Source organism: Cricetulus griseus, chromosome 5, assembly GCF_003668045.3.
Source record: "Cricetulus griseus strain 17A/GY chromosome 5, alternate assembly CriGri-PICRH-1.0, whole genome shotgun sequence".
In the NCBI taxonomy this organism is placed as follows: domain Eukaryota; kingdom Metazoa; phylum Chordata; class Mammalia; order Rodentia; family Cricetidae; genus Cricetulus; species Cricetulus griseus.
Genome location: NC_048598.1, coordinates 53,007,313 through 53,031,678, shown reverse-complemented (window position 1 = coordinate 53,031,678; position 24,366 = coordinate 53,007,313). Strand labels below are relative to the sequence as shown.

At 47.4% G+C, this 24,366-nt stretch overlaps 1 protein-coding gene and 1 long non-coding RNA gene across 2 annotated transcripts; one reads left to right on the top strand and one right to left on the bottom strand.

Annotated features, from left to right (window-relative positions):
- Nucleotides 1–1,724: 1,724 nt before the first annotated feature.
- Nucleotides 1,725–24,265, top strand: LOC103163059. The gene is made up of 4 exons (XR_003485723.2): nucleotides 1,725–3,032; nucleotides 20,402–20,630; nucleotides 21,169–21,209; nucleotides 23,995–24,265. It is a non-coding gene; the product is annotated as an uncharacterized LOC103163059 (long non-coding RNA).
- On the bottom strand, nucleotides 14,419–15,501 carry Gpr25 (G protein-coupled receptor 25). The gene has a single exon (XM_027417482.2). The coding sequence runs from the start codon at nucleotides 15,499–15,501 to the stop codon at nucleotides 14,419–14,421; it is 1,083 nt and encodes a 360-aa protein (XP_027273283.1).
- Nucleotides 24,266–24,366: the final 101 nt, after the last annotated feature.

The following is a 24,366-nucleotide window of genomic DNA, read 5'->3' as shown; positions in this document are numbered from 1 at the left end:
AGCATAGAATTTACTATATGGACAGTCTGGTTTCCAATTTACAGAGATCTGTCTGCCTCTGCCTCCCAAGGGATTAAAATTGTGCATCACCACACCCCCAAAACTGTTTTTTTTCCTAATAATTACTCAGTCTCAGATATTTGGGTATAGCAGCCAAAAATGATCTAAGATGGTTATGTTAGTTGCTCTTCTCAATACTGGGACAAAAATACCTGACAACTGTAATTTATGGAAAGAAGGGTGTATTTGGGCTCACAATCTAAGGCAATACAGTAGGGAAGGCATGGTTGTAGGACCAGGTCAGCTGTTCACATTGCACCCACAGTGATGAAGCAGGCACTAGCTGATACTCAGCTAGCTTTTTCCACTCTGCAGTCCAGGAATCCATGCCATAAGATGGTGCCATCCACACTTCCGGTGAGGCTTCTCACCTCCGATAACCTAATATAGAAGTCTGTGAGGGCAAGGGGTTTGTTTCCATGGTAATCCTTAACCTCATTAGTTTGACAGCTGAGATTACCCCTCGAAGTGGTCTGTCTTGCAAGCTTGAGTTTGTAGAGTGGCACTTGTTGTGTTGCTGTCATTTGCATTTGGCAGATGAGGAAACCAAGGCCCAGAAGCACTCAACCAAGTGGATTTAGAATGTGAAGACGGAGCCTCTGTGGCCACAGCTCTGCACTTGTTGAACAACTTCAGATGCCAACAGGACTGAGTGGTTAAGGAATAAAATATGTCAGGTGTAAGAATTCTGGTCCTCAAACATCATAGTATTTAGTTTAAGGTCCTGAAACTCATTCTTAGTTTTGGTTTGAATTGGGGAAGGGAGATGAGATGAGCCCAAAAGAGGATTGGGACACAGTAGGACAAATTAGAAAATTCAGGTTGTTGGAGGCTGGAGAGATGGCTCAGCAGTGAAGGACATTGGCTCCTCTTCCAGAGGACTGGGGTTCAATTCCCAGCATCCACATGGCTGCTCAGACCTTTCCACAACTCCAGTTTTAGGGGATCTGACACCTTCACACAGACATGCATGCAGGTAAAGCATGAATGTAAAATCAAATAAATGATAACTGGTCGGTGGTGGTGCACACATTTAATCCCAGCACTTGGGTGAATCTCTGTGAATTTGAGGCCAGCCTAGTCTACTGAGGAAATTCTAGGACAGCCTCCAAAGATACAGAGAAACCCTGTCTTGAAAGAAGAAAGCAAGAAACCAAGAAAGGAAGAAAGGAAGAAAGAAAGAAAGAAAGAAAGAAAGAAAGAAAGAAGGAAGGAAGGAAGGAAGGGAAAGAAGAAAAAAGAAAGAAAATGCAGGTCGTGTTAAAGGGCAGTCACCACAAATGTTATCACAAGAAAATGCATCCGTTTTAAAAATAAAATCTGGAAACACAATTTTTTGTTTAAAAAAAGTAGGCTGGACATATTTAATCATTTTGCTAAAAACTCAGTTACTGGGTGATGGTGGCACATGCCTTTATTACCAGCAGTTTGGAGACAGAAAGAAGCAGGTGAATTTCTGAGTTCCAGGCCAGTCTGGTCTATAGAGCAAGTTCCAGGACTCAGAGAAATCCTGTCTCAAAAACCAAACAAACAAAAAACCCCAAGCAGTTGGGTAAATGTATATCCTTTAGGTTGTGCCGCTGTTCCATCACAGCAGAGGCCTCGGGAGCCTAGGCTGGAGCCTTGAGCATGCGCAAAAGTTGCAAAATGCCAGGGTTGAACAAGCAGGAATTCTGGCAGCAGAAACCCAAGTCCTGAGCAACTGGAGGTTGATGGAAGCTGCAAATCGGGAGAGTCAGCTAAGCTCGGTTCATTTTCTCTCCTTTCTGAGTTGGCCAAAGAGGCAAAGGCCCTCTTCTAGCAGATGGACGTTCTAGATCAGAAACTGACTTCTTGTCCACAGGGAAGAAGCAGATAGAGCGAGATCTCACAGCCCTCTGAAATCTGCTTGGAAGCTGAAGATGTCTGTACTCCAGCAGCCTCCTTCAGAGGGAGGGGCCCCCAGGCAACTAACTTCCTGTGCTGCCTTTTAGAAGCTGCTCTGCCCTGTCTGACCTCAGGCTTGGCAGAGGAGAGAACTCACCCCACACAGTCTCCTCCTGGGTTCTAAGAGCCAGGTGGGGGATAAGAAGGCCATGGTTAGCCACCCAGACACTGTCCTATCAATGTCTTGGCAAGTAGCTGTCTGGAAACCCCAGAATGACTGCTTCCTCTCCTGACCGCATCCTGCAAGCTGGGGCAGGTGCCAGCAGCTACTGCCTGGAGGCTACTGCAACTATGGCTAGAACTCTTGATGTCCAGGCTGGGCTCCAGCAGGGTGGGTAGCTCCCTGAACTGCATAGGACTGACTTAGGAGGCCAAGTTAGGAGGTGGAGTGAACTGAAAACGGGCCCAGGACACTGAGTCTAAAGAGCACGGAAGACAAGACAAGTCATGGAGTCATACCCCATACTTGCATGAGACAGGCCACTCCCCCAGGACACACCAGCACTCTCTGGTCATCTGTTCTGGTTTGGTTTTTAGGGTTTTCTGAGTTCTCTCCAGGGCTCCCACCATCTTTCTTCTCGTTCATGTCCTTCATGCACCTTTTCTGTTTCCATCTTTCCCTCCCTCTCCAGGCCTTGTGGCCCTCTGAGCTTCCGGGGACTTGAGAGGCCACAGACAGGTGTCCTCGGGGCTCCGGGTGGATCATTGATCCCTGACATGCTTCCTTCTGTCCCTACTTAAGTTCATTCACCTAGATGAGACCATTATAGGGTGGTAATTGCCACTAGTCCTTGTCACAATTGGTCTGGATCCGTGGTCTTCTGTGTGATGGGGAGAGGGCTGAGGAGGCGTCCCTCGGCCTGGCCTGCGACGCTTCCTCTTTTCCTATGGCTTGGATCACTTCTCTCAGAAGAGCAAAACCTGACCCCTCTCTCACTATGAGCCCAAGCTCCCTCCTAACTTCCAGCCCCTTGAGGACCACCAAGCCCTATGGCTCTTATCGTCCTACCATTTCTGGAAGCCTAAAGATGATTTGAAACTTTAAGGTAAGAGTGAATTGTGGGTTGTTCTTTGCTTTTTGGTGGTGGTGTTGTTGTTCTTTTTAAAGATAAAATTAAATACAGTGGTGGAGAGAGAGATGTTAATCTGGGGCTGCTGGGGCTGCATCCCAGACAGCAGTGCCTTAAGGATGCTCTGCTCTGAAAAAGCTTCCTGGTTCCTCAGGAAAGCCTTGCTTGAAGTCAGCTACAATGGGGTCTAGAGACCCATTGGTCTGGTCTTGTCTGTTTCCTCTCTGGTAGTGGAGTGAGATAGAATTCTTCTCCAAGCCAGGGGGCAAACCTAGGTTCTTAGGTCCTGTCAGGGACTGCAGCCTGATGACTGGTCCTTAGCAAGTGTGTTGTGTGTGAGTAATGGTCCTTATGCTCACTGTGGGCTGGTTTTATTGCTTTCAAGAAACTGAATATAACACATTCAGTTTAGGTCCTGAGGATTTTTAAGATGCATCCTGAATAGGGAAGATGTTCCCTCTAAAAAATATAGATAAGACCCTGGTCAGCTGAGAGTGTGACAGCAGGGAAGGGGGAAGAAAACAGAAAGGGGCTGAGAGAGAAACTGACTGCCATCCGGTCAATCTGGTGACATTCCCTGGGGGGTCAACTCTATGGAACTTGCTTACCTTGCCCATCAGAAGCATCCAGTTTGAGAATTTAGCGCTTGTCTCTTCCCCTTGAGCATTTGGTTCCATGCTACTGAGCTTTAGTGAGTGACTCTATTGGTCTGATCTGTGGGCCCAGTGTGGGAATTCAGCCCAGGCAATATCCTTCCTAAGTTTTTCTTATTTAATATCATGAAAAACAATCAAACTCAAAAGATCTGAAATGGCAGATGCCTCCTCAGGTAGTGCCTTGGCTACTTAGGGCTGTCATCTTTTGACCTTTTATGATGTTAAATGGCTCAGGTAGGTAATTTGGGAGACACATTAGAAGTGTATACTTGGGGCTGGGAGTGTAGCTCAGTGGTAGAGCACCTGCCTAGCCCACAGAAGGCTACAAGAAATTCTGTCAGAGTGCCTCAGTTTCTTCCTTTGTAAAGTAGGTGTGTTGGGACCCCCAGCCCCATGGCTGAGACAGTGACCCTGCACAGATAAAACACTGGTATTATCCTTTGCCCATAGGAAACAGCAAGTAAGAGGTAGCGATTTTAAGTTTTCTTACTTTTTTAAGTTTTCTTACATTTTAAGTCTAAAAAACACCCCATCTTCTTCCTCCTCACTTCTAACCCTCAGGAAAACAATGCTTAGATTTCTGTGTGGTTATATTTTTGAAGGTCCAGACCTGTTTGCCAGTAGCCATCCTCCACTTCCTGTGGCTTAGGGACTAGCTGCGTCACAGAGCTAGACTCCCCCGGTGTTGAGGCTGAGCAGGAGCTATGGCTGGGTCCATCAGAGACAAATTAATACCTCACATCTTTGGCTTCTCTTAAGATGTCTTAAGCACAATGAGAAAAGAGGAAGGAGGGTTTTCACTGAGGTCGGATGATAGCTGTGTACTTAGTGGAAGTGAGCCATGTGTGACTTCCTCCTCCCTCACTCTCTGAGCTCTGACCCCAACCCGTGCCCATTCTCAGTCCTCTGTGAGTTCACTTAGGTCAAAGCATTGTGTCTATTTGCTCATAGCCACATGTACTGAAGAGTTCTAGTGGGGAAGCTGCTGGTGGAGAGATGGGGCACAGAGGGGAAGAGTTGAGTCTAGCTAATGAATTCCCCTTTGCCTACCATGTAGACTTAGAAAAAAAAATTTTTTTTTTCAAGATGGGATTTCTCTGTATAACAATCCTGGCTGTCCTGGAACTCACTTTGTAGACCAGGCTGGCATCGAACTCATAGAGATCTGCCTATCTGCCTCCCAAGTGCTGGGATTATAGGCGTGCGCCATCACTGCCCAGATTAAAAAAAAAAAAAAGTTTTTTTGTTTGTTTTGTTTTTTTCAAGAGAGATAAGGTCTTATGTAGTTCAGGTTGGCCTCAGACTTGCTGTGCAGGTGAGGGTGACCTTGAACTTCTGATCTTTCTGCCTCTACCTCAGAAGTACTTGAGTTACAGGCATAAGCCATCATGCCTGGTCTTTATGGTACGGGGTCACACCCACGGCTTTGTGCGTATTAGGCAAGCACTGTGTCAGTTGAACCACATCCTTAGACTTAGTAATTGTTAGCATGTCCCTAGGTCCGTATATTTTCTTGTTGATGCTTTCTTTTTAACAAGATTTTAGGAAAGGCAATATGCTAAATAGGTGTCTGGAGAAGAGTCTTGGATGGGTTTGCAATCTTTGTGGTTTGGAGTCTAAGAAGTCTCCTGACCTCTGACCTGTAGCAGTGTTGGGACAGAAGGCAGCAGATACTGCAGTGGTGTGGCTTTTCAATGGAGGTGTCATTGTGAGGAAGGTCATCTCATCTCGGGGTTCACTCTGAGCTCTGGAAGATAATTTTTTTAAATAAAAATTTTATTTTATTTTACATGCATAGGTATCTACATGCCTCGTACCCGTAGAGGCCAGAAAAGGGTGTCGGGTCCCATGGCGCTACAGTTACAGATGGTTAAGAGCTGCCATATGGATGCTGGGAATTGAACCCAGGTCCTCTGCAAGAGCATGAGTGCTCTTAATTGCTGAGTGGTCTCTCTAGCCCCTGGAAAGAAATTCTGAGCCCAGGGAGACAAAGTGTTCATGGTCTACTCACAGGACACACTTACCAGTCACTCTCTAGAAACACAGGAAACACAAAAGTCACAGCACAAAATTCATCACATAAGTTTTAGTTTCAGTGGACAATTTTTTTTTTTTTACCCCAAGCTTAGAGACAGCTGGCTTTTATTTCCCCTTTTATACCACTAACTCCACATTTGCTGTCTTTTTGTGAATGGGATGGAGACTCAAATTATCAACCGTTGTTTTGTAGAACTGGGAGTCTAAGGAGCCCCATGGACTGCCTTACTAAAACAAGGAATTACAAAATCAGAGTTTTGTTCACTCAGTGCATTTGAGAGGCGATATCCTTAACCACAGTTGCATTCAGTGCCACTTAGCAAATATCCTGTGGTTTATTTACTACTGGTAATCGCAGCACATACAATTCTTACTATGTTTGGGATAATCCTGAACTCTCCACATACCAAGACATTTAACCCTTCATCTACCCTATAAGGTGGAAGCATTGTCCCAGATTTACAGGTGAGGATTGTGACATGGAAGAGAATGGCTAACTTAGCCAAAGTCACAAAGACAGTGAGATGCAGAGCTCAGGCTTGAACCCAGGTGGTGGCAGCAGAAGCTGTGAATGCCACCCCAGCTTTCATTAGTGCACTATGCTGCTTGTTAACGTGCTTCGGTGATGTGTTTCCATCAGTCCACGGTTACTGCTGTTGAGAGTTCTGTCTTCTGGGTGATAAAGTCACAAAGGGGAAGAGCCCAGGCCAGGGGCAGACAGCAAGTGTCTGTTCACATTTGACACAAATGTTCCAAGTAAGTCCCCAACTGTAGGGGAAAGATGCTCATGCAAGCATTGGCAATAAGAGAAAAATCTCATGAGCAATTTCAACGTCCAGAAAAGGAGGGATGGCTAGTCGTACTATGTGGCCTGTCACTGTTCTGAAATCTACATTGAGATGAACAAAGAATGCATAGAGTGCTGTGAGGAAGAAAAGGCTGAACTGGGCCTGGAAAGGTCGCTCAGAGGTTAAGAGCACACTCTGCTCTTGCAAAGGACCTGGGTTCAATTCTCAACACCCACATGGTTGCTCACAACCACGTGTAACTCGAGTGCTGGGCGAATCTGATCCCTTCTTATGACTCCTCACGAAGCAAGCACACTCATGGTGTGCACAGATGGTGTACACACGCACATGCATGCAAAACACCATACACATGAAATAATAAAAGGAATCTGAAAAGAAAAAGCCAAATACCGCATGAGGACGATGGCATGACATGCATGAGACCACACTTGAGAAGGTTTGGAAAGGTGTACAGGTGGGAAAGTTCTTGCAATTAGAGGAAAAGGTCTTGCGTTATCTCACTCTTGATATCACAGCTTTATTTGTAGTAACAATTTCAAAGGTAGAGACTTGAGGAGATTGGTTGCACTGAGTTATGGAAAGAACAAGGCTTTGTTTAAAGGAAAAAGATAGGTGGAAGGAAGGAAGGGAGATAGGGAGGGAGAGAGAGAAGGAGGGAGGGTGGGAGGGTGGGAGGGAGGAGGGAGGGAGAGGGAGGAGGGAGGAGGGAGGGAGGGAAGGAGGGAGGGAGGGAGAGGGAGGAGGGAGGGAGGAGTGCTGATTTTGATCTGGCAAGCTAGCCACACAATGCTGAGCCTTCATGATCCTGGGATCTGGAATAGGCACAGGCGGTCCTCATCCAGGTGTGCCCTGCACATCCTCACTTGTTTGGAGCAGGCGTGTAGGAGGGTTATGGAGTCTGCACATCATGGAGGTCAGTTAGGAAAGCTAATATGAATCACCTCTGTCTATCACATCTCCTTGTGTCAAACCACAACCCCCACCCCCACACACAAATCTCAGGCTGTTCAGAATCTCTAATGAGTAAGTTTACTTAGGGGTCAGGTATGGAGTTACACTCCTAAAATACAAGCATCCGGGAGGCTGAGAACTGAGTGAAAGATTGAGCTATGTAAAATAGTCTTAAAAAATGAATAATTTCAAGTCTAGGAATTTATCCAGGGTTAAATATGGGCTCCCTCTCCCCAAACAGGTTCTTACTATGTAACTCAGAATGTCCTTGAACTCATGATCCTCCTGCCTCATCCTGGCTTCTGGGCAGAAATAATTTTGTGCAAGGATGCTTATCCTTAATTATTGGGTTAAATCCTATGAGTAAAACTTGAAAAAAATAGCTGAGCATAGTAGCACATCCCTGTAATCCCAAGGATCATGAGTTAAAGGCCAGCCTGGGCTACATGATGAGTTCCAGGCAACCCTTGGCTACCTTATCTAAAATGACCTTATCTAAAAAGGGGGTGGGAGGGGAATGGTGGTAAAAGAATGGACAGGTTAGTTAAATTTAAAAGGTTACATTTATATTATAATGTAATATAGCTTTAAAGGCACGTTTTAAAGCAATATTTAAGAACACACACACACAGTCCAGCATATTGTTACATAAGAAAAGCAAACACACACACACACACACACACACACACACACACACAGGGGTGGGGGAGAGATTCATTCTATAAGTTCTGTTACTCTAGAGAACCCTGACTAAAATACATTCTCTCCTTTAGAGCAGGCCTCAAATCTAATCAAGGGAGCATTTGGCTACCCCTATAAGCTGTCTTGCTGCTATTGCACCAGTGTACACATCTTGCCTGTAGGATGGTATTGTACTATTCAGGAGCCAGCACTGAATAAGGCCTTTGTTGTCTTTTCTTCTCCAGCAACCTGCATAGTCCTTCCTGCACTATGAAAGCTAGCCACCCTGAGAGACTCCGAGTCAGCTCAAGATCAATTTCTTTATGTCCTGTAACCAAACTGTGTGGTGTCTTTAGCAACAGGGTCATACCATCTAGTCATCATTGGCAACCAAGAGCAACTGCAATAGCCCGTGCTGTTGGGCTGCCTCTGAGGACACCCTGAGCAATAAATTGTAGGAAGGTAACCCATGCCTGGCACTGGGATTTTCATTTACTAACCCATGTCTCATGGGAGCTGCATTCTCACCCACACTGGGTATTTCCTTTGTTTCCCCTTCATTTATTTTATTTTTTAAACTAATCTATTTACTTTTATTTCATTTGCATTAGTATTTTGCCTGCATATATGTCTGTGTGAGGGTGCCAGATCTTGTTAGAGACATTTGTGAGCTGCCATGTGGGTGCTGGGAATTGAACCCAAGTCCTCTGGTAGAGCAGTCGGTGCTCTTAACCTCTGAACCGTCTCTCCAGCCCCTGCCCCCATTTATTTTATTTTTAATTAGGTCACCAAACTAGTAGGGTTTCATAAAAGTTCTTCATACATCCTTAGATTAGCTCTCCTGCTATGCCTCCTTCCCACTACCTTTCCCATCCCTTCTTAGTATTCACCCCTCAGCATTCTTTCCTAGAACACATTTTCTACTATCTTACTATGCTTCCATAAAAAAGTGTATATTCAGTGGTTCGTGCCTACTATTCTGGTCACTTAGCCGACTAATAAAGGCTCATTTGAACCATTAGGGGTTTGAGATCAGCCTGGGCAACATACTATGACATCCTGTTTCAGAATAAAATGAAATAAAACAAAACCTCACAAACAAAAATTCAAAGAGTCTTCATTGCTTTAATAATTAGTGCAGGGAGATCTTAACACACACACTCTCCCTCTCTCTCTAAGAAAAGGTCTCACTATGTAGCCTTGGCCTGGAACTCACTATGTAGACCAGGCTGGCCTGGAACTTAGCAATCTGTCTGTCTCTGCCTCCTGAGTGCTGGGATTAAAGGTACCATACCCAGCAGAAAATCTTAACATTTTCAAGAGAGAAGAGGTCAGGGAGTTGTCCATGTGAGCCAGGTTCAAAATGAAGAAGGTGCCTCTATCTGTCACAGGGGCAGGAAAGACAGGCGGTTGATGGCTGAGCCATTTGCTGGTCTGTGGTCTTGCCCATGGTCCTTCACCTTCTCACCCTCAATGCATCATGCGCGATGATGAGGACGGCAAAGAGCTCACGCAAGTGTTTTCCACAGTGTGCACCACAGATAAAAGGGTTGTCTTAAGCAGGAGACTTCCATCTCTGGCTCTTGGTCTCTTTCTTAGAATGGGAAAAACTAGCTGATAACATTAAAATCAAGTGACATTTTGTAGTCACAAGTCTCAGGCGGAGTAATCACAAACTTGGAAGGTTTTTGATTTTGAAGATAATGGAGAGGAAGAGTATTTTCACACCTTTGATTTCTCCTTCCCTCGAAGTAACCTGCATTTCCTGGTCTGGCCACCCTTTGTCCCTTTGCTGAGTCTGGGGGTCAGGTGAGGACTGTAAGCAGTTTCCTGCGGGCCTCTCAGCCCAGGGAGGCCAGGGACTTAGACCTGAGAAAATCCCACAAGTGAGATGCCTTCACAGTGTCCAGGTCCCTCTACCCTCAGTGGGAGGGAAGCTGAGTCATATCAGACATCACCAACATACACCCTGGCTCTGCCAGCCTTCTGAACTCCCCAGATCACTCATCAGTCTGGGCCCCAGTTCCCACACTGGGCCCTGAGAACAGACACATGGGGTCGAGGGAGGTGAGGAGAAAGGTCAGAATTAGTCACAAGAAACAAATTAAGAACGATACATAGACACATGCCAGCCTCTGCCTGGATGTGGAGTTTCCCTCTCTCCTTCCCTCCCCTCCCCTCCTTTCCCTCTGCCCCCTCCCCATAGGACCTAGCTTTTCACCGGCTTGGTAAGGGCCCTGTTTACTGAGTTACTGCCTCAGCCAAGATGCTGGCCTTTTCAAAGCCACGGTAGCCCCACAGGTCTCTCCACAGTAACAAGATGGGGAGGGAGAGCTGGGCCTGGAACATGTTCATCCTGGGGACGCGCTCTTGGGGCACATCTGTCTGAAACAGCACCACTTACAGAGTACTTTCAAGAACATCATTTCCTCTGGTCTATGATGCAGCCGAGCAGATATGATCAGCCCCAGCCTTCAGCTCAGAAGCCTCGCTGAGGGGCCCAAGGACAGGCAACTGGATGTGACCATGGGGAGCCAGACCCTGGTCTAATTTTAGCCTCTTTGTATTGGAAGCATCAGTATATGCTAACGACCCTTAAAATGCTTTATGAACATTTTTGCAAACGAAATGGGGGGAGAGGCCTGATAATTTTCCTAATTCTAACACAGTCACTGTTCACATTTATTGCATTTTCTGCTACCCCATCTCTGTGCCCTTTAGTAACCATCACATCGCAAAGACTGCAGCAGCATTTCCTCCACTTTCCCCATCGTCTCACTGGATGACACAGTCCTTGTAGTCATTCATTTAGCAGTAAGGAAGGAACCTGCTCTAGGGACTGGGGACACAGCATGAAATCAAGGAGCAAAACGATCTGCAACCACAGGAGTGCATGTTATGAGAGAGACCAATAGGCCAAAAAATAAATACTTGGTATTCTATTGGCGAACAGCAGGAGAAAAAGATCTTACCTATGACTCCGAAACCATGAGGGATAACAAAGAAAAGATAGCGTTGATCCAATGGAGGAGACTCAGCTGGCTAATTTCATTATCAACTCTGATTCATAAGCTATGGTCATTGGGGGGATCTGAATTGAGAAAATGCCCCCACCAGAGTGGCCTGTAATCAGTGGTTGATGTTTCGGGGCCCAGCCCATTGTGGGTGGTGACACCCCTGGTCAGGTGGCCCTGGATGGCACAAGAAAGTGAACTGAGAGAGCCATGAGGAGGAGCAAGCCAGTGAGTAGCACCTCTCCTTGGCCTCTGCATCAGCTCCTGCCTCCAGGTTTCTGCCGTTTGACTGAGTTCTTGACCCAACTTCCCTCAGCAATGGAGTGTGGTGTGGACGTGTAAGCTGAAATAAGGCCTTTCCTCCCCCAACTTGTTTTTGGTCACAGTGTTTTATGACAGCAATAACACCCTAACTAAGAGACATGTAATGTTTTCCTTCAAGGAGACCAGTGCTGACTGTTTTGCATCCTTACAATAAAAATGTGAGGTTATTTAACTTCTGAAATTTTTACCTTCTTTATCTTGGAAACTTACTACAAACATTTTCTGATTTCTCATTGAATGCTACCTTAAAATTTGCATTTTAGTCTATCATAGTGATAAACGCATAGCATTTTAGAGTTTTTTTTTTCCTTCTTGGTTTAAATCTTTAAAAGCTCCCTTACTCAGCCACCCAACTTTCATTACTTAGGATTGGTGCGTAAGGAGGGAGTAGACGTGAAGATTGTAAGGTTAAGGAGTGTGGACATTTGAGGGGTTGGAATATGCATTTTTTTTTTTTTTTTTTTTTTTTTTTGCTTTTCAAGACAGGGTTTCTCTGTGTAACAGTCCTGGCTGTCCTGGTGCTTACTCTGTAGACCAGGCTGGCCTCAAACTCACAGAGATTCACCTTCCTCTACTTCCCTCATGCTGGGAATGGAGGTGCACCACCACCACCGGGCCGGGACATGTACATCTGTAGATTTCTTGATGAAGATGTCTCAGCTGCTTTCTTTTTTTGACTTGCATGTCTGTGTGAGGGCGTCAGATCCCCTGGAACTGGAGTTACAGACAGCTGTGAGCTGTCATGTGGGTGCTGGGAATTGAACCTTGTTCCTCTGGAAGAGCAGTCGGTGCTCTTAACCACTAAGCCATCTCTTCAGCCTCCCTCCCCCAACTGCTTTATAAAAGAATCTAGTTTGCTCTCCCTCCACAACCTATTATTAGTTCCTGCATCCATACCTGGTCTCCCTCACCAGGAAGTGGGGGCTCATCCTCCACGGAGCCCAATTGAGTGCAGCACCAGAAGAGAGGGAACTCCTCTCTCTGTGCATAGTTCTATGCTGTGGTAGACGCCAATTTTCGGTAAGCACTGCAGGAGGGGAGATGAAAACTTCCCATGGGCTTGAAGAGTCTTCTGTCTGTCTGTCTGTCTTCAGGGAGCTCGGCTGAGACAGAAGAGAGGAACTTGTAGGGGAGCTCTGTCCCATTAGCCTAGAGCAATACCTGCTCTGTAAGCTTCTGTCTAGACACACACTAGGGTCAGTGCCCCTGTTCTGGAAGCCCTGGGTCCTTCACCTCAGAAAGCAATAGGAGGACAGGAAGGACTATGAAATAAACAAGCCCTCAGAGTTGAATATACCTGAAGTACACCCTGCTGCTGGCCCAGGTAACCCGTAGGCTGCAAGCCTTGTCACTCAAGGGGGACATGCAGTGATGTTGTTTTTGACAAGAGCAGTTGCAAGGTGGGGTCAAGGTGGGCTGTGGGGCTAAACGTACTCCAAACCAATAGTCTCAAATGCTAGAGGGAACACAGTGGTGCTAGATGAAGAGAGAGGAAGTTAAACATCCTGAGAGATGCCCGTCTCCAGATCTAACCTAGCAAGGAAGCATCAGTCTCTGCGGCTACTACACAATCCACAGTCTGTGCAGACGTGGTTCTCAGGAACAGCCTGATCACAGAATCACCTTCCCTCACCGATCAAGACGTTTCTTGGCCAACTCCTCTAAAAACATTTCCTTTCTAAGCCTTCCAGAAGCCTCAAAGGATAAACCAGAGTCTGAAATGGTTAATTCCAAACATTTGTACTGGAAGGGCTCCCAGAAAATGGGGGAAAGCCTGGACCACATTTAAAAATCAAAATTACACATCTCTTCTTTGAAATGACACCTGGCAGGCAGATGCTGTACACCCTCAGTTTTTTTCCTCTTTCATCTTGCAACCTTCAATATGTGAGATGTCTTTAAAAGAATAAGCAGTTCTCTGCCCTCCTGGGAGTACCACACTGACACAGGTGCAGCTGGTCCTCTCAACCCATCCCCACATCACACAAACCATCACCCTGAGGTACCTCAACTTCTGAATTGAATTTTGTCTGACTGTGAGACGCACTTTCTGACACCCATTTCACTCTTGCTGTTCAAGTCAAGAAACAGTTGCCAACTACGGCTAACAAATGGTTTCTTCTTATTATTATTATTATTGAGATGTGAGCTCACAGAAGAACCTGGGGTCCCTGGCTCAGCGATGGGGAATCTGAGCACCCACTAAAAATTTCAGATTCCAGCAATCAGAAGGAAGGCCAGAAGGCTTCTTCAGAGGAGAGAAGGATCACCACAGCAGGGTAGGTACTCTGAGGGAACAGGTGGGAAGAACCAAATTGGGTAGCTCACACTGGGGTTGGTTCCCGGGTGAGCCTTTGAAAATGAAAAACCAAATTGGGGATGAGAAAGGATTCAGGCAATACAGCTTCGAAGATGACCAGAGCGAAGAGAGCTGTCACTCCTCTCATTCTACCGAACATTTTTGAGGTGGCATTGCTAGAGGACTGGCACGGAGAAAAAAATTTCTCAGAGGGCAAAGGCTTTTGCAGGAGCAAGAATAGTCAGGGACAAGAAGGGCCTTTTAGAGTCTGGGTTGGAAGTTTGGGTTGAGCTACTAAATGAAGCAGAGAGGAAAACCCGCTTCCCTCACATCTAGAGCAGAACCAGCTCTTCTCCAGGTGGGTGTTTACAGCCTTTCTTGCCCTGGGGAAAATTAAGGAAACACGCCCACCCTTCCCACACCAATTGGCCTGCCTTCGAGAACAGCCAGTCTTAGCAGCCAGCTCTGAGAAAGCTGATGGACAGTCCCCGGGGCGCATCTGGGAGCACCGTCCCCCTCGTCTCTCTGGAGCTCCGTCCCCTCTCGTCTCTCTCTGGAACTCCGCGGCCCGGCCGCTTCATCTGCACCAGGCTACCAGGCAGAAGCAGAGTTCACCTTTGGGGACCGACCCCAGAACACCGAGCTGTCATCCCTGGAGAGCGAGGACGCTGAGCTGATCCTGCGCACCTGGCGCCCGGCGCGCGTGCACACCCCGAACCTGGCCCGGGCGCGGAACGAGCGGTCCAGCAGGAGGTAGATGACCGGGTTCGCACAGCTGTTGACAAAAGCCAGGCAGGTGGCGATAGCCAGACCCCAGCGCAGCGCCAGCAGCAGCTCGCAGGGCAGCGGCAGCGCCCGGAGGCGCGCCAGGTGGAAGATGGCGCGCAGGACGCCGAAGGGCAGCCAGGAGCCCACGAAGACGCTCTCCACGGCGAAGATGATGCGCAGCGAATTGCTCCGGGCCCTCCCCACGCGCGGCAGGCGGCGCGACACGCGGCAGTAGCAGGCCAGGGTGACAGCCAGCGGCAGCGCCAAGGTCAGCAGCAGCAGCAGGAGGCCGAGGCCCTGGAGCGCATCCGACGGCTCTTCGGCGCACTGGCTACCCACGCCGTCGGGGCTGGGCTGCAGCCCGCGGTACAGCAAGGCGGGCAGAGCGGCCAGGAACGCCGCAGTCCAGGCGCCGCAGCACGCGGCTCGCACACAGCACGGGTTCCGCAGTGGCCGCGCGCTAAGCGGCCGGCCCACAGCCAGGTAGCGGTCCATGCTCATGCCAGCCAGCAGCAGCGCACCCGCGCAGCGTGTGGCCGCCAGCGCGAAGCTACTGAGTTTGCACAGGCCGTCGCCGAAGGGCCAGAGGCCGCCCCTGGCCTCCGCCGCGGCCCACAGTGGCAGTGTGAGCACAAAGCCCAGGTCGGCGGTAGCAAGATGCAACACGAAGGTGTCCACCAGCCGCCGGGGCCCGCGCTGCCCGCTCAGCAGCCACACCACGAAGGCGTTGCCTGGCAGACCCACGGCGAAGGCCGCCAGGTAGAGCGCAGGGATGATGGCGTGGCCATAGGGCAGGTCCCAGGCCGGGCAAAGCTCTATTGGATCCAGGGAGCCAGAGCCCGAATAGTAGTAATAGTCCCAGGACGTCGTGCCCCAGCTGTGGCTCCAGGCCTCGGTGAACTGCATGGCTAGGGTCACTGGACCTGCGTGCACCCTGGAGCAGTGCAGTTCTCTCTGAGCAGAAGGGAGTTTGCTTTTCACGGCCAGTGCCCAGCACCTCCCTTCCTGCCACCCCAGGCCGAGGTGAAGGGGTGAGCAGGAAGGTGGAGGGGGAGAAGAGTGTGGGCCGGGAGGGGCAGACCTCTGTGGTGGAAATGGTGGCTTCCAAGTTGGGGCTGGACTGGTAACTGTGAGGAGATGTCCTTAGGGCTGGGAGACCTGTGGCCACTCAGTGTTGATGGCTCATCACTTCTGGGTGCTTGGCCTATTATCTGGGCCAGGGGGGGTTTAATATGGGGTTCAAGGGGCAATGAGTGCCCTAGAACTCTAACCTGTTCTCGGTTCTCACCAGGAGTTGCTTTTGTTTCCTAGTGTTTAGAGGGGAGGAGACAGACCAGGCACAAAGGGCTTCTAAAGGAGGACAATGCCTCATCTTCTGTCTCTAATTTGTTCTGCTGGGTAGCATACAGAGGAGGCCTAGAGGTTGAGGCAGCCTCTAATGATTCCTGATTAAGAATTGCCTCCTCCCCTCTCCCCTGCAAACTCTTAGACCAAAAGGTCTAGGTGTGTCACCTGGAGCGGCACTTCTGCTCTGGTTCAGAGCAGTGCAGAAGGGTTAACGCTAGAGAGGGAAGTCCTAGTTGGAGTCCCCTGCTGGAAAGGGCCCAGGTTCCTGGGTTAACCCTCTTCCGTCCCTATCCTTCAAAACCTTGCTGGTAAGTCAAACAGGGGCCTAACCTCTTACAAAAGATGACCCAAAATGGCCCCTAACAAAACAACAGATTTGCTATTCTAAATCGTGAGGTAGGAACTCAGAGACCCCTTGTGAACATAGGGGAAGGAGAAGGTTCGTGGATAAAGGTGTGCAAGATGTCAACTTGCATGGGATAGCAAGAGGAGGGGCAAGGGTGGCTGAGGGAAGACGTGCTTTCTATTCAAGGAGCTACACACAAATTCTTAACACAGATCCATCCCTTGACAGGCTGTGTTGGAACTAATGTTAACAATGCCTTCCCAGAGTCACTTCTGCTGTCACCAAGAATGAGTGACTGATGCATTGAGCAACCCTGGAAATTGGGGGGGGGGGGACTGGATTGTCAGTTTTGTTCCTTTCCATTCCATTAACAGTGACTTCTTCATGTGGCAGGCATTGTTCTTTGCATTTCAAGAAATGCACTCTTGACCTCAGACAGAATACTGAGGTGGGGAGAGACAGGTCGTGTGTGCAGTGGCCAACATGCCATCAGTCAAAACGTGGTCCATGCTTAAAACAAAGTCCTCCTAGTGCTTAGAAGCAAGGGCCATACTGCTGATAGGAAAGTGTTGCTGAGGGGCAGTGCTTCAGGTCAGGTCTAGGAGGAGGATAAGGGCCAAGAAGAATGGCAGAATAGAGAGGATGAGCCAACCTAGGAGGAGATAGAAAAGCAAGTACACTGAGACAGTAGGAAGACACTGCAGGCTGTGGGAGCCTAGGGGAGGAGTGTAGGAGTGTGAGCGAGCAGACAACAGATGAAACTGGCAGTTGTCCCTGTGCCTGCCCCTGAAGAGCTTCGGGTGTACATCTGATATGTAACAACCCTGGCAGGACTCCACCGCCAGCTGTTGTGTTTGTGACTGAAATAGACAATTATTATTTTATTTTGCAGGTGGCAAGGTCTCCCCCTCATCAGGCAAGTGCTCTGCCACTGAGCCACGTCCCAGCTCCTGACATAGTCATTGGTAGAAGGGACAGAAGGGAGAGGAAGTGTCAGGATCAGTACAGGTCCCCCCACAGCAAGGATTTGAGGTAGGCCTGGGCTTTCTCTTTCTGAGGAAGAGTGTGGAAGATGTCTCTGTGGTTAAAGGACCAGAGCACAGAAGGGCAGCTGTGTGTATGGCCCGCTTGGCTTTGACTGGAAGTAGGATGATGAGGTAATTTATGATCCAAACCAAGACAACTGAGAGTAAAAGAAGCAAGGCAGCAAACAGTACTGTTGTGGGCAAACTGGGCTATGGGATACCCCTGGGTTGAGTCTCTGTTGATAAATGGAGCACTTCCCTACCCGGGTAGGGAAGTGGGATGGAGCTAGATGAGTTCGCATTTCTGTCCAAATCCAGTTCTCATAGAGTAAGGGTTTTTAAGCTAGAGAGGGAGGGTGTAGCCAGGTTGCCTTTATGTAAGGGGAAAGGGCCTGCTTCTACCCTGCAAAATCTACCCCTTAGGTCAAACGTGCAGAGCTTGGGGTACATATCTAGTCTGTTCCTGCCAAGAATTTTTTCCCTGGGCTGAGGAGATGACTCAGTAGGTAAAGGCGCTTGCTACCAAGTCCGAGGAGCCTGAGTTCAATCCCCTAACCCACATAGCAGAAGGAAGGAACCTACTTCTGCAAGTCGTCTGATCACACGTGTGTGCCATAAACACAAATGCCCACACACATACACGCATGCACTAAAGAATCGTAACAGCTTTTAAAGTTACAAGCCGGGAAAAGGTAGTCAGACCAGGGAGTGAACCTGGCTGATCTCATTGTGGGCTCCCACATGATGCTGGTGTGCTGTGTCTACCTTCTGGTCGGCCCCGGTGCTACACACAGCCTCCTTCCCTGGAAGACCAGTGGGGCAGAGCCTAGCCAGAGGCCAGGCCCAGTCCTGAAGAACTTTTACCACTTGGCACATCTCAGTCCAGGGCTCCAAGAGCATGAGTGATCATGAAAGCTAGAGACAAACAGTGAAGCCACCGCAGGGAGAAGGCAGACCGGGGGCAGCTGCCAAGAGGGGAGGGGAGCAAGGGGCAGAGGGGAAGTAGAAGTAGGTTGTTTACTAAAAAACACAGATTAGTGCTTCCTGGCTGTGGTCTCATACCCCAGGGAAGTCTGTTTGAGCACATAGGGTGGATTTTCTCTGCTGGGGCCCAAGCACAGTGACTTTTTCCAGCTTGTCTAGCAAAGGCCAGAGTGAAGGACAATGCCCTGGACACTTGTGGCCCCCAGGCTGCTTTGTGAGGTGTGGCCGACTACTGTCTCTATGCCCCCCAGGAGGACTCACCACAGGGATACAAACAAGTTAGCCAATTGAAAGATTCATCTTTCCCAGCCCAGAGTGTTGCCGATTCTCTGACTAGTGTGAGAGGCTAAATAGAAGTGGCTGGCCCTTTTTCCATGGGACCCCTGGAGCCTTCTCTGACACCATCTCTCACAGGCCTCTTCTGTCTGTACTGTGTGTGTGTGTGGGGGGGGGGCAATGGGCTGACTATTTTGTGTTCCATTCTGCCTGTCTAGGGTACTGTATTGTCTTTGGGATGAAGGGAGAATAACGTGGACAACATTTAATCTAGGAAGTTTCCCACCCCCCTACATAGGCTGAATTTAAAGTTTCAACGTTTCCCACCACTATTCATTTTTTTCTGTAAAAAATTATCATAATCTTCAAGGAAATTTTTTTTGGAAATTATACTTTCCATTTCATTACAAAGTTTCGTGAAAGTCACCCCAGATTTGGCTCTTCAACACAATCATACTTGTAGGTTGAATTTTTTTTTTCATTCAGGGAAGTAGGTTTCCAAAAACAATGTGTCCACATACTGCCATTATTCTTAGGTTTTTTAAAAATGTTGTATGCCATATAGTCTCCATGTATGTAGATTTACATGACTGTTTCAGCCAAATATGCCATTAGAATGTACCTGGTTTATCGTCTGCTGTTCTCTGTGCCACAAAAGTCCAACATTGTTAAATGTTGTTTATTTTTTTATTTTTTGCTTTTCAAGACCAGGCTTCTTTGTGTATCTCTGGCTGGCTGTCTTGGAACTGACTCCATTGACCAGACTGGCCTTGAACTCAGAGATCTACCTGCCTCTACCTCCCAAGTGCTGAGATTAAAGGCCTGTGCCATCACTGTCCAGCACTTAATTTTTTTCTTGTTTTTTTTGGGGGGGGGTTCTCTGTGGTTTTGGAGGCTGTCCTGGAAATAGCTCTTGTAGACCAGGCTGGTCTCGAACTCACTGAGATCTGCCTGCCTTTGCCTCCCGAGTGCTGGGATTAAAGGCATGTGCCACCAAGGCTTGCACTTAATTTTTTAAGCACTTAAATTCAGACATTTCAGGGGTTTTGGTGCTTTTAATTGTTATAGTTTGTGATATTCAGATAATCATATCTGTATGTATTATCATCATATACTTAATATTAATTTCTATAAACTATTTGTTATTAGGATAAACCATGATCATTTGATTCAGATATTTTTCCAAACTTTTTCTCAGCTATTTTAAAAAGGTTTTTCATCTTACAGTTTCAGTCAGATTTGTTGCTGTTACCATTTTTCAGTTTAGAAGGTTATAACCTCTTTGATTATGTGTTACCGTTTGAATGAGGAATGTCTCTCAGACACATGTATATCAATACTTGGGGCTCCAGCTAGTGGCATTGTCTTGGAAAGCTGTGGAACCTTCTGGACATAGGATTTAGCTGGTGGATGTAGGGCTGTAGGGGAGGATCTTGAAGTATTTAGGTCACCCCTACTCCTACCATATTACTCTTTGGGGCTATGGTGGAGTGTACCCTCTCAAACAGCGAGCCTAAAACAAATCCTATGTCCTTTAAGGTGCTCTGTCAGATACTTTGTCACAGTGACAATAAAGGTTCATACATGATGTGTGAACATTGAGTTCTATGGCCATTATTATTAGACTTATTATGGGTATGTGTGAGAGTCTTTATGTATGTGCATCACACCATGTGTGCCTGGTACCCATGGAGGCCAAAAGGTGTTGGATTCCCAGAAACTGGAGTTATAGGTGGTTGTGGGCCATGGGGTCTGCAATAGTGCTTGGTGATGTCATCACCGCCTTGTCTCCAGCTATCCTGCTTCAAGTGCTATTTCTCCCTTTTAGGACAGTGTTCTCTTTGCACACAGCACCTGGTTAAATGTGTCTACAGAGACACCTCATGCAGGAATCTTCAAGACTTGACCACCACAGTTCTTGGTACCTGGTGTCACTCTGATGAAGGCCCCAGGACCAAACATAGGATGATATAGAGAAACTGCCAGAAGGATTGAAATGTAGCTTGTACCCCACCAAACTGAGCAGTTGCCAGGGAAGATAGAATTGAATCTGAAGGGTGAGTAAAACCAAGCAAAGTCCTCTCTTGCGTTTCTATACCAGTGACGCATCTTCAACTGGGAGTGAGGAATCCTCTACTCACTGCTGTTGGGCAGGTCCTTCATAGATGTGAGCGTGTATTGAGGGGCAGCAGATATAGATGATGGCCACTCTGGCCCTGACCTGATGTCTTACCACCTGAGATGGCTGGCACACACAGGCGAGAGCCCCACCCTCATTATAAACATCTCAGATGTTCAATTATTTAGAAACTTTCAGGTACTAAATATGGGGTAGCTGGGAACAAACACTATCTGAGTCACAGATGAGCACTGGGCTCTAGTCTAGGAGATGAGTCACAGTGAAAGCCTTGTGGCCTGCAGCTGGGTGGTAGCCCCAAGGCTACATCTACCCCAAATATCTTTGGTGGCCCTTGGAGCACATGGGGGAGGAAAGCAGGGGCAGAACTGGAGACTTGGGTGGAAGGTAGCTTTCAAGGAAAGTGATGTTGTCTTTCTGCAATGTAAGGGCTTTTCTCTGTCTCTTTTTTCTTTTAGGTTTAAAGAAACTCACCAGAAAATTTAAAGACAAGCAGCAGGTAAGTCCCTTGATATAAAAATGCCCCTAGAATTTGTTTGGAAAGGAAATAACATTTTCTTTTGATGGTATTCTGCTGTCGGAAGCATCTGGGCTACAGGCTACCCACCTGCCATCACTTTCCAGGTTAGGGCAGACTCTAGCTACTTGCAGCAAAGCCTCATTAGCACTGGTGGGAGGGCACTGTCCCCTCTCCAGTGGTGTGATTCTGCCATTCAGAGAAACCAATTCTAGTCACTTTCAATTTGGGCTGACTTTACAAAAGGCCCCTTCCTACTTGTGGGCAAGGCTGTATCAGGGAACTTCACAGACACACAGAATGGGGCTTCCTTTCAAACAGGGAAAATGTATTAGGGAAGATAAGCCATCCGGTACCAGTAACTGTGATACAAGGCATACTGTGACATCCTGCCTCGTATCAAGGTCAAAACAACAAGGGTTTCTGAAGATGTGTGTGGACAAATGGAAATTCTCAGTGGTTCCCAGCACTCAGGCAATTCCCTCAGCTCTCCCGTTCTCCATGTAGTCCAATAAAGTGCTCAACAATAAAATGAACGGAGACAAGTCTTCATGGTTTGACCCCCCCCATCCCAACCAGTTTTGTGATAGCTTGGAATGTCTTAGTTTTCTGTTTTGGTATGACTAAAATATTTCTCTGTGGTTCGGTCATGCTGAAAGGTGACCTGCGTAAGCCTGTGAGGCCTCTGAAGCCCTACTGTGGGAACTGATGTTTACAAAGACTATCATGGTTTTGAGCAGTGGGGATGGCATGATGACACTAGTGCTCAGAGAAGCAGACAGTGTGGAATGTTAGGATTGGGTTAGGGTTAAGATTAGGGTTAGGTGCTAAGCATGAACTGTAAGCGCCTAACAGTCAGTGACAATGAGGAGGAACACACTAGGTTTTGGTGCCTGCCTGAGATTAAGGATCTTCTGTTAGTAGGAAAGGAAGTAAGGTGTTAGCCTACCATTTGCTGTAATTTGTTTTTCAACAACAGCCATTCTGATTAGCATGAGATGAAATCTTACTGTTGATTTGCAGTTTCCTGAATAAGGATGTTAAACAACTAAGCACAAATGAGTATTGGTTTTTGGTCTCTTCATATCATTAGCTCCTTGATCAATTGGCAGGTGCTTTTGATGTCCAGAGGCCAGGAAACACCAGATTCCCTCTAACAGGGATCAGATACAGACAGTGGTGAGCGGCCTCAAGGGTGCTTAGAGAATTGAACTCTGGGAGCTCTCCAGTCCCTCGTATATTTTTTGTAACAAATATAAGGCACCTGTAGATGAAGTAGCTTTTTTTTTTTCTATTGAGATAGTCTTTTTTTAAATTTAAATTCTTTAATTACTACTCATATTTACATATCCATCCCCCCAATCTCTCGCCCTCCCATGTCCCCCACCAACCCCCCTCCCAATCCATCCCCCAACTCCTCCCCAGGAACAGTGAGGTCCTCCACCAGGGACCTTCAAAGTCTGTCATATCATTTGGGGGAGGGCCTAGGCCCTCCTTGCTGTATCTGGGCTGCAATAGTATCCCTCCACAGGGAATGGGCTCCCAAAGTCCATTTGTGCTCTAGGGATAAACACTGGCTCCACTGTTAGAGGTCCCATAGACTGTCTTGGCCTCCTAGCTGGCACCCACATTCAGAGGGCTTGGTTTGGTCCAATGCTGTTTCCCCAGCTTTATGACTAGGGTCTCCATGCTCTCACTAGGTCAGGTCAACTGTTTCTGCGGGTCTCTCCAGCCCCTTCTTGGCTCCTTTGCTCATCCCTCCTCGCTCTCCACAACTGAATTCCAGGAGTATGGTTCAGTGCTTAGCTGTGGGTGCCTGTTTCTGCTTTGAACAGCTACTGGATGAAGGCTCTAGGAATGGTAACCAAGGTAGACACCAATTTCATTATAGGGGAAGGATATCAGTGGCATTTTCTCCACCACATTTGGATTCTTAGTTGGGGTCATCCCTGTGGATCCCCTAACATTTCCCCTGTGCCAGACCTCTCCAAACCTGTACTGTCTCCCTCTATCAAGGCATCTCCTTTCTTGCCCTTCTGTATTCCTCCCGTCTCAGTCCTCTTGTTCTCCTCCGCCTCCCGTCTTCCCTTCCCACCTTCCTCTCCACCCATGCCCCGTGCTCCCACTTTGTTCAGGGGTTCTATATAGTACAGTGACACTAAATTTTGGTGTCTAAGCACTGGACACTGGGACACTGAGGTGCTTTGAAGAGGATGACATGCCCAAGGTACAAACACTAGATGACTCAAAGTCTAGATTTTCCTATTTGAGAAACAACTCATGAAATGATACAAAACCTACAAAAAAGTAGCAAGTTTCTATGGAATGATGGAGTTTCGCTCATTTCAGATATTTTTTCCCCTTCCTTGTTCCTAAGCGATAAGACTGCAGCTGTTTGAACCATCAGATTTCACTCTTCCATATCTGTGTAGAGGTTAGAAATGAAGATGTGGGTCCCTGCTCACCACGGAGTAGTTTCCTTTAGCTCAGCAAAGTTCACCCACTTATTAGCCAGGTGAGGGGGAAGCACCAAGGTTTATGTATATTTCTCTGATACACCCAATTTTTAGGAGCAAATGTGTTTATTCTGGAAAATTAAAATACTGGAGAATATTGTGGAAGTGTGATTGCATTCTGAGGAATGAGCTTCTTACAAAAAGGTGGGGCTCATGCCAATGCCCGAGCATTCTTCAGGTGCATGAATATGCATGAAGATTTTTTTGGTTATAAGCTTTTTTTTTCCCCATGCCCTCATCTGAATAAACAGAATGAGCCCAATCAAAGCAAAACCTAGAGGAAGGTGAAGAAGTGGCTACTGTATCGGGCTCCCTAGCTACCCTGAAGACTTGAGAGCATCCGTGCTGCACATTCACCAGTCCACCAGCGATGCTGTGAAGCAATGCGTGAGGAACATGAACATACACGAATCATACACACTATCTGGGCAAAGCAGAGAGACTTAAACACTTCCTAACATCACCCAGAAAGGTATTCAAACAACATTTAATATTAAAAAATACTTCTTATAAGTAAATACTCAAATCGTTAAATTTAAACATAGGCTACGAGACAGGAAAACTCCATGATGCATTCTCTTGAATCCAAATAATTTTACCAAACACAAGACAAAACACACATT

Coding starts and splice junctions, on each gene's coding strand:
- Gpr25 (XM_027417482.2), bottom strand. CDS start 15,501: ATGCAGTTCACCGAGGCCTGGAGCCACAGCTGGGGCACGACGTCCTGG.